This window comes from Cicer arietinum, chromosome 4 (genome assembly GCF_000331145.2).
Source record: "Cicer arietinum cultivar CDC Frontier isolate Library 1 chromosome 4, Cicar.CDCFrontier_v2.0, whole genome shotgun sequence".
Lineage (NCBI taxonomy): Eukaryota > Viridiplantae > Streptophyta > Magnoliopsida > Fabales > Fabaceae > Cicer > Cicer arietinum.
This window is the reverse complement of record NC_021163.2, coordinates 55,699,129-55,713,898: the sequence shown is the minus strand read 5'-3', so window position 1 is coordinate 55,713,898 and position 14,770 is coordinate 55,699,129. Positions and strand designations below refer to the sequence as shown.

Below are 14,770 nucleotides of genomic sequence, written 5' to 3'. Positions count from 1 at the left end.
CCGATATGGTGGTGCATCCTACTCTGTCAACATATTGATACCAAATTGAGTGTATATTGTAATTTAACGTTATTAGTGAAGAATTGTCAATATGTTTTTATCTTCTTTTGTTTCATTTACATCATATAATAAAGAGAAAAGAATAACTAATTTTGTTATTCATTTTCAAATTCTACAAGAGGATTTTGCCAAATATGTAAAGTATATAACTTTGATATTCTTAACTTAGTCAAAGATAAAAGTGATAATATATTATTTTCAATCTATATAAAAGATAAACCAGATCACAATAAAAATATAATTTGGATGGTGAAAATTTTATATTCACAATAAATTCGGTCCACAAAATTAAATCTATTTTAAATCTGTGATAGTTAACTAGAATAATTTACACCGTCTGATTTTTACTGTACCATAAATTAGTAAGTTGATTAATATTTAACTAATTGTTTTAATCATTAGACACATCTCAAAATAAGAAATTGAATTTGTGCGTATGTACTGGTGTTTAACTTGTATTATATAATAAAGGATTGAGAGAGTTATTAAGCTTTTATTGAAAAAATCCTATAAACAGAGTCAAAGACAGAGTACCAAATAATCAAGTTGAACATAATGAATATGTGGTTGTTGTTGTTGTTGTTCATGGTTTACTTTGTTGTTGTAATAACACCAACAGTAACTAATTGTCCAGATTCTTCATCATGCGGAAACCAAGTTATTAAGTTCCCTTTCCAAATTAAAAACCACTATCCAACAATTTCACCCTTATGTAGCTACCCAGCCTTTGATTTTGATTTATTTTGTTCATCAAATAACGAAACTATGATTGAACTCCCTCACAAAATAAAACTATATGTCAAAAATATTAACTACAAACACCAAACTATTCAACTATATGATCCACAAAATTGTCTTTACAAACAAATCCACAATCTCAATCTTTCAACCTCTCATTTCAAGTACTTAAAAAACAACCATGATGATTTTGTTGATAATTATCACTTTTTCAATTGTTCAGTTTTGATTAGAAATGAGTTATATTTGTATTTAGTTAGTTGTTTAAGCACATCAACCTCTCAAATATATGCTATACCTTCTAGTACTCTTGTCGATAACCTTCCACTCACTTTTTGCACCAAAATGTTTAATGTTTCATTCAATTCTTTTGGTTTTGTTCCAGATAAAAACATCATTCGTTTGATGTGGTCTGAGCCTAATTGTAAACATTGTGAATCAAAGGGAAAAAGATGTGGCTTGAATAATACTGCCAGCAAGGAAGTGTATTGTTTCCACAAAAACAAACAAGGTAATTTACCTACCTATCTATTTGTATTTTGAGGTAATACTATTAGTTGTTCAATTCAATTCTATGTTAATTAGAATTTATTTGTTAATTTTAAAAGCTAAAATTTGTAGTTTTTTATTCTAAAAGTTATTGATACATTCTAATATTTTATTTAACTCATTTGTATCCAAAATATGATTAAGATCATTTTTAACTAAAATTAATTTATTCAATTTTCAAATTTTGTCACCGCAGAACTAAATAAACACCAAGCGAGTAAGTGTAAACCAACTTGTATGATAAAATCAATTCTAATTAACATCATCTTGAAAAATTTATCAAATCTAGTCAACATAGATGAAGACACAAGCATTACAATTCCAAATTAATCCACCTTGCAGCTAAAAAGGTGTTAATAAACACTAATTTCAAATTCATGCAAATACATTAGCTGTATAGTTAATTGCATTTAAAGTATTCGAATTCTTGAGTTGAGATATAAGTAACTTTTATGATGGATGGATGACATAAACTAAGTTTTGCTAGTATGGTTTTGTAGGTTCATCAACTGCTCTAGTCACCACAGGTCAGATTTTAAGTTTAGATATGTTTTTTTGTATTATATTTACTTGTAAGAATATTATCATTTTTCTTAAATTAGTTTGTATAAATGCAGGTTCAATTCTAGGATCATTGTTTTTTATCTTGCTGACTGGTGCAATCTACCATATTTATGACTCTTACATATTGAAGAAAGAAAAAGAAGCAATTATAGAAAAGTTTTTGAAAGACTATAGAGCTCTTAAGCCCACTAGATACTCTTATATAGAAATTAAGAGAATCACAAATAATTTTGGGGACAAGTTAGGACAAGGAGCTTATGGTAATGTGTATAAAGGAAACATTTCCAAAGAATTTATTGTTGCTGTGAAGATACTAAATGTTTCTCTAGGAAATGGGCAAGACTTCCTCAATGAAGTTGGTACAATGGGTAGAATCCACCATGTTAACATTGTTAGATTGATCGGTTTTTGTGCCGATGGCTTTAAAAGAGCTCTTATTTATGAGTTTTTGCCAAATGGTTCGTTGCAGAAGTTCATAAATTCACCGGAAAACAAGAAAAACTTCCTTGGTTGGAAAAAGTTGCACGAAGTTGCTTTAGGAATAGCTAAAGGAATTGAGTATCTTCATCAAGGTTGTGATCAACGCATTCTCCATTTCGATATCAAACCACAAAATGTGTTACTTGACCATAATTTTATTCCAAAAATTTGTGATTTCGGTCTAGCTAAATTATGTTCAAGGGATCAAAGCGTAGTGTCAATGACCGCAGCTAGAGGAACTTTGGGCTACATTGCTCCCGAAGTTTTTTCAAGGAACTTCGGAAAGGTGTCTTACAAATCAGATGTTTATAGTTATGGAATGATGTTGCTTGAAACAATAGGAGGGAGGAAGATCACAGAGGACTTGGAGGAAAACACTAGTCATGTTCACTATCCAGAATGGATTTATAATCTTTTAGATGATCAAGATGAAATGAGAATTCATGTTGATGATGAAGAGGATGCAAAAGTTGCAAGAAAAATGGCTACTGTGGGACTTTGGTGCATTCAGTGGCATGCTATGGACAGACCATCAATGCAAATGGTGATTCAAATGTTTGAGGGAGATGTAGACAAAACTCCAATACCTCCCAATCCTTTTGCTTCTCAAACTAGACGACCTAGGAGAAATGGTGCAATTGCAACTACTAGACAACTAACCCAAGATTTAGATATAATTGAAGAGGTAGATTGACTTAAAATTGTGCAATATGTGATACTTCATTTTTACTTTCTCTTTCAGTTTACCATACTCTGAGACAGCTTTGCATTAGTACAAATAAATGTTCGTTAATGTTTACTAGATTTTTATGCAATTTGACACTTGTCCACAATTTAGGCCACAGCTGAAGCTCTAATAGTCTGATTGATGCATTTGAATCCTTAATATATTTGGGCATTTCTGAATCCTTAATGAGGCAACACAATCACTTGTAGATAGCTATTGAACCATAATCAACCTACTTCCTCTCATTCACACACACAGAAATCTCTATATATTGTGCGGAAGTGGAACCAAACCTTATATATAAAAAAAATATTTGAAAAACTATATATATTCTGCAGCCACAATTCAACTTGAAAAACCTAAGAAAATACCAGTTGAGATCCTTTTGCAATTGTTAGTCATTCATGGTAAAGTAATTACATTCACTGGTATCATCACTAAAACAATGGAGTACCAATGTAAAAGAATAACAAATGTACTCTGATATAGACATACAACTAACAATCAGGCCCTCAATTTGAGGGAAAACAAAACAGAAAATACAAAGCTTCACTGTAAAAGTTGAATTTGTTAATGTACACAAAACAATCTGTTGCTACAGCCTTAAACCCACGGAGAACAATCTCCAAATAATGTACAGGAAGGGTTTGATGAAACGTTAATTTGTCTTTCCATATCTTGTTAGACACAGCAGCTGCTAATTCAATATCAATATCAATATATTAAACAAAGCTTGGTCAATGTTCTGGGAGAGAATCCTGCAATTGCACAATTTGATTCTGTTCTCAACTTGCATCATGTGAAAAAAATGTGCCAATTCCTTGAAATCCAGTCACAAGATATAATCAGAACTAAGAGACCTCCAAACAAATCTTGATAACCTCCGAATTTTGGGTTGTGTGCCCTCTCATTAGATCAAAAGGGGAAAAAATGAAATAGTCATGTCAGTAAATGCAGCTAGACACACTCTTAAAGTCAAAGGAAACTGAAACACCGATAAAACGCTGCAAGTAAATCAAGTTGCTGATGAAGATTTAGAGTCATCAGTTCTATTTGCATGGCACATGCAATCTGGGCATGGAAAGCTATATATCGAGTCATTGGGCCTTTTGAGCTCAACTCCCTTGGAATCACTGTGTGACCTCATGCTCAACAATTGACGCTTGAGACTTTTCCATCTGTGAAGTAATCAAATTAGAGTCAAATTCTTTCTACAAATAATAAGATAAACTCCAACCTGCTTGGTGCTAAAACCAGAAGGATCTTCTTTCTATAAATAGGAGTGCTACAAATTGCATTTACAATTAGTAGTTGGAAATGCATACAATTTAGGTGGCTGAAATGAACTCTTTATAAACTAAAATGGAGTTAGACGTATGCATAGTTCTCGAAAAGCAAGAATTGCTAAGAAGCTTCAATATTTTTTATAAGATATTTGTAGGCATAGTTCCTTATTAGCCCCGTTTATATAAGGGATTTACAAGTAAATTTCACTCTACGCAATCAATGTTTATAATCAGAATAAATAATAACAATCACAATCATTTCTTCAACCCGATAAAAATAATGGCCAGAGAATTTGACTTCTATTGTAATCATATCTTAAATGATCATATTCATAGAAAAACTGAACAGAATGAAATATATATATATATATATATATAGTAAACTGAAGTACTAACAATACATACCCAATATTGGTACTATCGAAGAGTAATGCCAACTTCCGCTTATCAGGCTTGATTGTCTTAGAGTGTCCACCATACAAGTATCTCCGGTGGCCCAGTAGAAAATGAGGGAAATTACCACCCTGTGTCGTGACAAACACCTCGCTATGAAGGCAAACAGTGTAGTCTATGGCAGCCATCCTGGAAGAATAATTCTAGAAGTAACTCAAGTCAAAATTACAGTACCTCATTTTTGGAGTGCATGAGTGGGATAGAATACTACTTTATACCTTAAATGGGGCAAGTTCCTCCTCAGATGCTAAAGTCTCCTTAGTATGCAAATTAGGAAACATTTCCCTTAGAGGGGCCATTGTTTTCTCAGCATTATATATTTTTCCAGATGCCAAATAGATGGAGGTGTTTTTTGTAAAACCCATTCCCCTAAGCATAAGGCCTACCTGAAGACATGTAAAAAATCATTGACCATGATATAAACAAATAAACTAGTAAAAATTATAATATTTTCCACATAAAAAAAAATGTAGCTGACACTAAAGTCTTGAAGCTCTTAGAATTTTGATTGGGCCCAAACACCCAACTTGTATGGCAAGAGATGTCTCTGATTTGTAAACATTTTTTCATTGCGTATCTTATATAATGTGAGACTCACAACACCCTCTTCACAAGACTGGACATCTAGAATGTGACTGGGCAACCCAAAGGTCTATGATAGATATGATATTATTTCTTAAAAAATAGTTTCCATATTTACTCATTTTCATGATTTATTTTATTTAATTATGAATAAGAGCCTAGTATCAGTATAAATAACTAAAGATCAGTGTGTTGTCTCTCTGTAGTAGTATAGCATCCACCATATCATTCACATCATATACAATTTTATCAGTCTGGGTATTCCTTTTCCTCCCTCCACACCCAATAAACCTAACCCAATAACTTCAACACACTTCATACAGACCAAGATAACTGGAAATTTGGGAAGACAATACCTCTAATGGAGTGAGGGGACACTTCCCATTGATCCTGATTGCTCCAGGACGTATAACTCGTCCTGGTTTTGTAAATTTTCCTTTCCAACCTCTTTCTCTTGCTGCAACCATGTCGTCTTTCTCCTGGCTTCCACCATCAAAAACGCAACAAGAGAAAGCAACCATATCCTGCACATGGGAAGCAAGTAGAAAACGATGCAGCAAAGATCAATATGTAATGTCAGCCTTCATACTTTAGAACAACATTCAGATCTAATCAAAACCAACCTCTTCAAAACGAAGATGTACAGAGACATATTTACCGCCATTCATTATGCTTTGCTTCGTCATTCTTGAAACTAAAGATTCACCCAGGGTCATTACGGGACTTGAAAATCGTAAAGCCTCATAATTTGCTAAGCATCTGAGACGCTGGACAGCAGGAGGAGCATCAAATGACAATCTATTTGCAAACGGTGAAATCCTAATAACCCTGCACGATTGGATAGGGAAATTTGTAAACAGCAAACACACTGGTTTTCAGATTGCCAAATTACAACCATATGAGAACACCAAACATCATTGCATAAAATCCAGTCTGAAAACTAAACACTGGTCCCCTACCAACAAAATAACAATTAATAACACTAGCATTTGCTATTTAAAAAAGAAAAAAGGAAAAAACAAACACTAGTTGGAATCTCATATGCATTGACAATACATGAATAGTAGAATAACTAACTGACAACATGGCTATCGATTGATATTACATTATTAGCAAAGGTCCTTGTATATGTCAAAATGTATGTGCACATAAGCTGTGTACCATATTATAGTCAATGTTTGAAACCTAAATAATCATTAATTAGAGAAGAATCTGTTCACATATTCTGGTTTGACAGTAGTTGACTTGTGACACGATAAGGAGCATGAGAGGACTTTTATGATGAGAAAATGAGAGGAATAATTATTGACCATTGATCAAATCATGAATGGCTGATATTAGAACAAAAATTCATGTGACTTTTTTAAGTGATAATGTGTCACGTAAATAACTTTCAATCATTATCATCCATGTATGATTGTATGGTCCAGATTTAGTCATCTCATCCCTTCATATTAAAACTCCCCTCACTTAATACATCCCCTATATATATATGAGGAGCGATTAAATTACTCCCAAAGAGTTACACTCATTTAATAACATCATATCGAACAAATATTTTTCAAAATCAGCCGTTCGATTGTAAGTTACTATTATATATATAAATTTTGATATAAATTTATAATCATTTACTATGTCATCAACATGCATCAAAATTAACATTATATATAATTATATTGTTGACATTGATCTTAACGCAACATAATGACTTGGGAAATTATTATGGATTAATGTCAAAATTTATAAATATGATCTATATAATAGTGGTTTTCAATCCAACGGTTGATTTTGAAAAATATTCATCGAACACGATGTTATTAAACAAGTCTAATTCTTAGTGTAACTCTTTGGATGTAATTTGACTTCTCCTATATATATATATATTCAATAATAAACAGACAAAAATATGAAACCACCAAGTCATGTGAAAATTTAAATTAGAACAAATACAAAAGTATTATATGTTCTGCAAGACAAAAAAAAGAACAATGATAAGTGGTAGAATATTAGAAAATATCTTATAAGATCTTTTATATTATATTAGAATATCTTGAGTTATTTCTTAGGATCAATTTATAATCATAGAGATATCTTAGAATATCTCTCATTATTATTATGATTTATTCCTTATTTAGGATTGAGTCTATGTTTCTCTATAAATAGAGATTAGTATTGAGTCTTTTGTAATGAAGTCAACATTAAGCTATTATTAATAATATTCAAACTCTTATTATTTTCTCTCATCTTTTTCTCTAAAATCCCACAACTTCAACGATAAGTGTTGAATTGATAAATATAAGTTATAAACACTAACCCCAACATTCGACATATCTAGATGTTTAAGGTTGAGGCACATAGATTAAAAAGTCATTAATAGGTATGGATTTAGACTATTGTGTTTTCTGTTAACAAATTTCCTAATACCAACTTTTGGCAATGCCTCCTTTTTCCAAATACCATGGACAAAATACCAATTACTCTAAATGATTTAACCATCAGAGATCAATGATAATAAGCAATAATTTCATACAACAAATATCATAAGATTCGTAACTCACTTTTCTTCAAGTAACTTTGGAAGTACCACATCCCTGTAATACTGAATGGATGACCATGCCTTGATCCTGAAATTGAAAACATTTGTCATGTTGCTGCCAAATCTTTCCATCAGGTACTCGGGAATCTTTTCAACCACCCGTACATCATTTTTCAAGGTATTGACAAAATATTCTTCATCATAAATGTCACTGAACTTGCTGGAATATTGAAACATTATGAAACAATTTAGTCTTTAACACCTTGATCATCTTTGGGATATCTACCAATAAACTCGTTAGTTAATAAAACAGTGTAATTTTATAAGAACCATAAAACATAGTGGTGTAGAGCACCCAATCCTAGAAAAACTCAAATTAAAAGATAGAAAAACAAACATACCTAGGATCTTTCCATATGCTATGTATGTCATCAACATGCATCAAAATTAACATTATATATAATTATATTGTTGACATTGATCTTAACGCAACATAATGACTTGGGAAATTATTATGGATTAATGTCAAAATTTATAAATATGATCTATATAATAGTGGTTTTCAATCCAACGGTTGATTTTGAAAAATATTCATCGAACACGATGTTATTAAACAAGTCTAATTCTTAGTGTAACTCTTTGGATGTAATTTGACTTCTCCTATATATATATATATTCAATAATAAACAGACAAAAATATGAAACCACCAAGTCATGTGAAAATTTAAATTAGAACAAATACAAAAGTATTATATGTTCTGCAAGACAAAAAAAAGAACAATGATAAGTGGTAGAATATTAGAAAATATCTTATAAGATCTTTTATATTATATTAGAATATCTTGAGTTATTTCTTAGGATCAATTTATAATCATAGAGATATCTTAGAATATCTCTCATTATTATTATGATTTATTCCTTATTTAGGATTGAGTCTATGTTTCTCTATAAATAGAGATTAGTATTGAGTCTTTTGTAATGAAGTCAACATTAAGCTATTATTAATAATATTCAAACTCTTATTATTTTCTCTCATCTTTTTCTCTAAAATCCCACAACTTCAACGATAAGTGTTGAATTGATAAATATAAGTTATAAACACTAACCCCAACATTCGACATATCTAGATGTTTAAGGTTGAGGCACATAGATTAAAAAGTCATTAATAGGTATGGATTTAGACTATTGTGTTTTCTGTTAACAAATTTCCTAATACCAACTTTTGGCAATGCCTCCTTTTTCCAAATACCATGGACAAAATACCAATTACTCTAAATGATTTAACCATCAGAGATCAATGATAATAAGCAATAATTTCATACAACAAATATCATAAGATTCGTAACTCACTTTTCTTCAAGTAACTTTGGAAGTACCACATCCCTGTAATACTGAATGGATGACCATGCCTTGATCCTGAAATTGAAAACATTTGTCATGTTGCTGCCAAATCTTTCCATCAGGTACTCGGGAATCTTTTCAACCACCCGTACATCATTTTTCAAGGTATTGACAAAATATTCTTCATCATAAATGTCACTGAACTTGCTGGAATATTGAAACATTATGAAACAATTTAGTCTTTAACACCTTGATCATCTTTGGGATATCTACCAATAAACTCGTTAGTTAATAAAACAGTGTAATTTTATAAGAACCATAAAACATAGTGGTGTAGAGCACCCAATCCTAGAAAAACTCAAATTAAAAGATAGAAAAACAAACATACCTAGGATCTTTCCATATGCTATGATAATGGAAATTTGGGATCACAAGAGTAGCATTAAGATAGCCAGCCACAGCAACAGCATTGCATATCTATAAGCACCAGATTCTTAAATGAATACATTGAAAGTAGTTCTGAATTTAGCCAACTTAAAACAACAACAAAACTCTAACCGATGTCCTTTGCTGATTTAAGCCACCATTAGCCTCTACATATATGTATCCATTTGATTCAGGAAGGCCTATGGGGTTCATAAGAAAATAACATTATTTAACAGAGTACATGATACTGTCAGAAATTCAAACATAACTACCCACATATAAAAGTAAGCAACATACTACAACAAGATCAATATAAGGTATTCATATAAGAACAACCCAATTCATAAGTTAACCAGTAATTCTGTACTTTCATCAATAAGAGTTTGGCTTTCCATAGGCTATTGCCTATTGCCTGTCTTCATTGCAAGCTCTCCTACCTCCACTTTATTCATAACATAAATGACAGGCAATACTCTATATTTAAGGTTATTTTTTATGTCCTAGACTTTGTTCATTTGTCCTCAAGTCAATATGAAAGAATTTGCTCTCTGTTCAAATCTTTACTCCTTCTCTGAATAGAGAAATGTTCTACCTTGACAAATCCCTTCAAAAACCAAAGCCCCCTGTAAGGTTAACTCTTTTATTTGGACAGTTGTACTTAATAGAATTAATACCAATGACATGCTACACATTTGTAGGCTACACAAGGCAACTTCACCTGGCATATGTTATTATGGCACAAGCTTAAAATTAGTTCTCATCTATTCTTGCACTAATCTGCCACTACTATAAGAAATTTTGTTTAGCATTTTGGGAGAACGTTAGGTGGAGTGTGCCTTTTGTTCTTCGACTGTTTTTTTATGACTAATTGTAAAGATCTACGAAAAAGTAAGGAAGCCAAATAATTGTGGCAATAAATAACATTTGTATAGAGAATGTGATTTTTGTTGTGTGTTAAAATTGATCAAATATTGTTTATTTATACGGTATTTACAATAAAATCACTCCAATGGGATTTCTAATTCTAATCCTAATTAGAAACCAAAATGGGATTGTACAGCTAATGATAATATCACGTGAGACTAATAACAAAAGGCATGTGAGTAATTCTAACAGTTTGGGGTAAGCTTAGGCATTTGGCTTCCATATGGCATAAAACATAGGGCTTTTGAAGGGGTGTTTATAGAAACATTTTAGGGATTCTGCTGCTTTTCTATACTGATGTTCCTAAGTGCCATGTTTGCTTTTTCTACTCCTTTATTTTAAGGACAACTTCTTATGATGATATGGTCCTTTCCCTTTGAACTCTTCTCTTTGTCTTAGTGAAATAAGGAAATTCTTCTCATACAAGAAAATATCATCAACTGCAGGGGCCTCTGGCATGCTTAACCTATCTCTTATGGTGCACCTTTTTTCTTTTCATCAGTCTGGTTATAACTTATAACTGCAGCCTTTTGTGAGAGGAGTAGATTAGGCCAAAGAGGTATTTGAATCAAGGAATGATAATAGTCCCGATGATAAGAAGGAAATAAATGGAGCAAAGAAAATAATTTAGGACCCGTTTGTTACAACTCTTTTTAATAAAATACATTTAAAAAAATAATTGCTTTTAGGAGTTGATCATCCGTTCGTTACAGCTTTTTAAAAAAATGAGAATCTAAAAAAATCTAAAAATTGCTTAAATTGAGAAGTTGTTTTGAGTAGTTTCTCATAAAAATCATTTTTGATACATGATTTTCTAATAAAAATGATTTCATTATGGTAAACAAACACAAAAGATTATTATTTTTTTAAATCTCTAAGTTATTGAATGCCAAAATTACAAATTTTTATCCGTAATAAACGGGCCATTAAAGGAAAGGTCGTTTTAAACAATGCAAGCTAAAGCAATCCACTTAGTTTGGCACAATCACCTGTATGAAATTTTAAAAGCGAAATGTTCCTTGAAATTGCATGGTAAAAAATCAACTAGGAAAAATGAAAACGTCATCTAAAGATCGCATAATCATTCAATTATTGATTATTTGTTTAAACTTTATATAAAGCATAGAAATAAAGGAATCAAATAAGTGGATGGTATCAAACCACTCAAATAAGCATAACAGGAAGAAAAAAATTGACCATACTGTGCATCAACAGTAATCATATCATACCTTCTGAAGATCTGTGAACACACGGTTTCCATTCACCACTTTTATATGGACTCTTCCATATTGTTGATATCTGAAAGGAATGTAATTGTGTTGGTCACTAGAAATCTCCAAGTTACCAGAAACATAAAGTGGAAGTAAAAGGTATGAAGACCAGTGTAGTAATTTGGAAAATATTAACAAGAGTACAAAATTTAAAAAGTATAATTTATCATAGCAAAAATTCATGCATAGCAAATGGTGTTCCTTACATATGCTACAAAAAATGCAGCCCATAATTTTAGGTTCCAAAGTCTAGAATTTGGAACTATACATATTATATGCAAACACTATAATAATATATGTATTAGGCCTATTAGTTGACAGAGTTAGTTAGTCACGATGAACTGGGACTAAGATAGTTAGAAAGGTAGGCTATGTTTTTTTATTAATAATAGGAAATGATTTGGACCCTGGGAAAGAGAGGTGCAAATTCACAAACAAAGATCTAAAATGATTTATTATCTATAATACGGGAAGCTTGTTCCTATTATTTCCAATGAAGTATGAAATTTACCAAGTTATTCCCTATTTTTTCACCTTACGTATGCTATTTATATGTACACACATGTATAGTTTTATCAATTTCATAGGATTTACAATCCGTGTTACGATGCCACAATGTACAATCTTCACTCCCATTTCCAATCTTAGTTAAATCTTGATTTTGACTACCTTGCTCATGACAGATTCTAAAAGAGTCCCCATTTATCAGTAATGGACTGAAGCTTGCTAACAGCACTCACATATGACAACAACAAGGTGGCAGATGTCACAGGATTAACAGTATACACAATAAACAGCTGTCAAGAACCTTGATGCTTCGCCAGTGGTTTGTATTCTAGCAACACCCGACTTCCTTACTAAGCATCTCGGCTTAAGTTTGATGTCCAATAATCTCAAATTCTCAATGTTTGATACTTAGCTTGACCTTTTCCATTGAAATTCCAGATCTTAAGAGTTAAGACCTCCCTCGAATTCATAAAAATAATAAGGAGCTGGACACTTCTATACATAAAGTGTCCAAAACCTTCACTCCTTGCTACATCTCCAAATAACAGACCAATAATACACAAACAAGTTTTCTCAAATGCATAACAAGCCCCTATAAAGCGATAACCTCATATTTTCATTCATACCAAAATTACAAGAGGATTACAAGAAAGGTTTTTCTACCAGCTATGGCAACATTATATCATACATAGAAAACAAGAGAGCAATTGGAATCATTTTCGTTCTACTTGACATCACATTTTACTATTAAGAACCAATAGATTCAGACCTGTCAAACAAGTTGACTACCAAAATTCATTACAAAGCTTAAAAGCTCAGTTCCATTAGCAAAGTCATTAGAACTCAGACCGAAAATCAGAGACCAACCAAAAATACATTAACAATAACATGGCATAAACAACTTCTAGTTGACATGTTAAGCAGAAAAACCAGTAAATCCATATATATAGATATAAATTGTACATTAAATTAGACAAAGAGTTGATTCACTACAGCTCACACATAAAATGCAAGTCTAGAGCAAATGCATTAAGCATATATTGACATCCCAATCAAAAGATCCTCAATATTCAAATTTCAACAGAAATCAAATCAAATACATAACATCCTAGGAACCAACAACCTATTCATCTATCTATGTATACTTGAACGAATTGATTTGAATTGCTTAAAAGAGAAATTCAAATCATATACATATATCTTAGCATATTTTAATAAAAACATTTCCCTAATAATACCTCACAGAATCTCACACTTCTATTTTCCGCCATTTTTCCCCAATTCATCTTCACAAGTTCAATAAATAAACAGCAAACAAAAATCCAGAAAAATAAATAAAAATAAAAATTCAACAGAAAATAAAGACGAACCGCATCGGCAGAAGAATCATCGGCATCCATATCCGGCCGGAGTTTAGCGTAGAGTTGAGGACTCCGGTAAACAGAGCCAGGAGCAGGACGGTGTCTAATGATAGGATTAACGTCGAAGGAGAAGGTACCGAAGTAAAGGAGCATGCCAGAGATATAGATGAGAGGCGCAAAGAGGAAAACGCCTTGACGACGAAGGAGAACCGATAGAAAAACCCAGGCGAGTCGCTGGGCGAAGGTTCGAGGAGGCGGTTGAGGCGGGGAGAAGCGGGCGGTTTTGGAACGGGTGTGACGGAGACGAGGTGAACGGAGAGGTGAGGGAGGAGGAGAGGGCGTTGAGTGGCCACTTGACGGTAGCCGGTTGTAAGGGTGCATTGGGGGAATCGAATCGAATGTATTGGCGTCACATGATAGTTACGGTGGGTGTGCAGTGTTTTTTGTAGGAGAATAATGTAGAAGGTGAGAGAGACACGGAAGGAAGTAGAAAGAATTTACAGCGTTTTGTTTCTATTAGTGGAAGCTCAATGAATTGGAAATGTTGAAGAAAAAAGTTGAAAAGTAACAGAGAGAACGCGCGAGCTGGAGAGGGGAGAGAGAAACAGAATGACAGAGAGACCGCACGTGCTGAGGAGGAAGTGGGGCGTGATTCATGATGGACAATTACAATATGGACCATATTCTATTCTTTTTCGCTGCCTCTTAAAATGTTTTAAATTTCCACCTCCACGTACTTCCTTTTAAACGAAGATATGAATAATTATTTTTATTTATATAATTAAGATAGTAATTTAAACAATATTAATTTGATAAAAATTAAATAAAATAAATATATGTTTAATTTTATTTAATCAAGTCATATAAAAATAAATCATAAATTATTATTTATGAATATTATTGTAATTCGTCATTAGAAATTCTAATGAATTTTAAGTATCGTTTCATAGTAGAACTCGATGATG

General features: G+C 32.1%; 2 protein-coding genes across 4 annotated transcripts; one reads left to right on the top strand and one right to left on the bottom strand.

Annotated features, from left to right (window-relative positions):
- The first annotated feature begins 518 nt into the window (after window positions 1-518).
- On the top strand, window positions 519-3,190 carry LOC101498849 (rust resistance kinase Lr10-like). 3 transcript variants are annotated; one of them, XM_073367522.1, is made up of 4 exons: window positions 823-962; window positions 1,184-1,309; window positions 1,848-1,874; window positions 1,965-3,190. In XM_073367522.1, the coding sequence occupies exons 1-4, from the start codon at window positions 857-859 to the stop codon at window positions 3,083-3,085; spliced, it is 1,380 nt and encodes a 459-aa protein (XP_073223623.1). In that variant the 5' UTR covers window positions 823-856; the 3' UTR covers window positions 3,086-3,190. The 3 variants fall into 3 exon arrangements, with proteins under 3 accessions (XP_004498292.1, XP_073223623.1, XP_073223624.1); XM_073367523.1 differs by having other exon boundaries at window positions 911-1,053; XM_004498235.4 differs by having other exon boundaries at window positions 519-1,309.
- A 302-nt stretch (window positions 3,191-3,492) lies between these two features.
- LOC101499170 (protein ESMERALDA 1-like) lies at window positions 3,493-14,452 on the bottom strand. Its single transcript, XM_004498236.4, has 10 exons — window positions 13,815-14,452; window positions 11,896-11,965; window positions 9,875-9,942; window positions 9,705-9,793; window positions 9,326-9,523; window positions 6,063-6,267; window positions 5,796-5,963; window positions 5,076-5,243; window positions 4,810-5,000; window positions 3,493-4,296 (listed from the first exon to the last, which is right to left on the bottom strand). The coding sequence occupies exons 1-10, from the start codon at window positions 14,184-14,186 to the stop codon at window positions 4,134-4,136; spliced, it is 1,692 nt and encodes a 563-aa protein (XP_004498293.1). The 5' UTR covers window positions 14,187-14,452; the 3' UTR covers window positions 3,493-4,133.
- Between the last annotated feature and the right edge of the window lie 318 nt (window positions 14,453-14,770).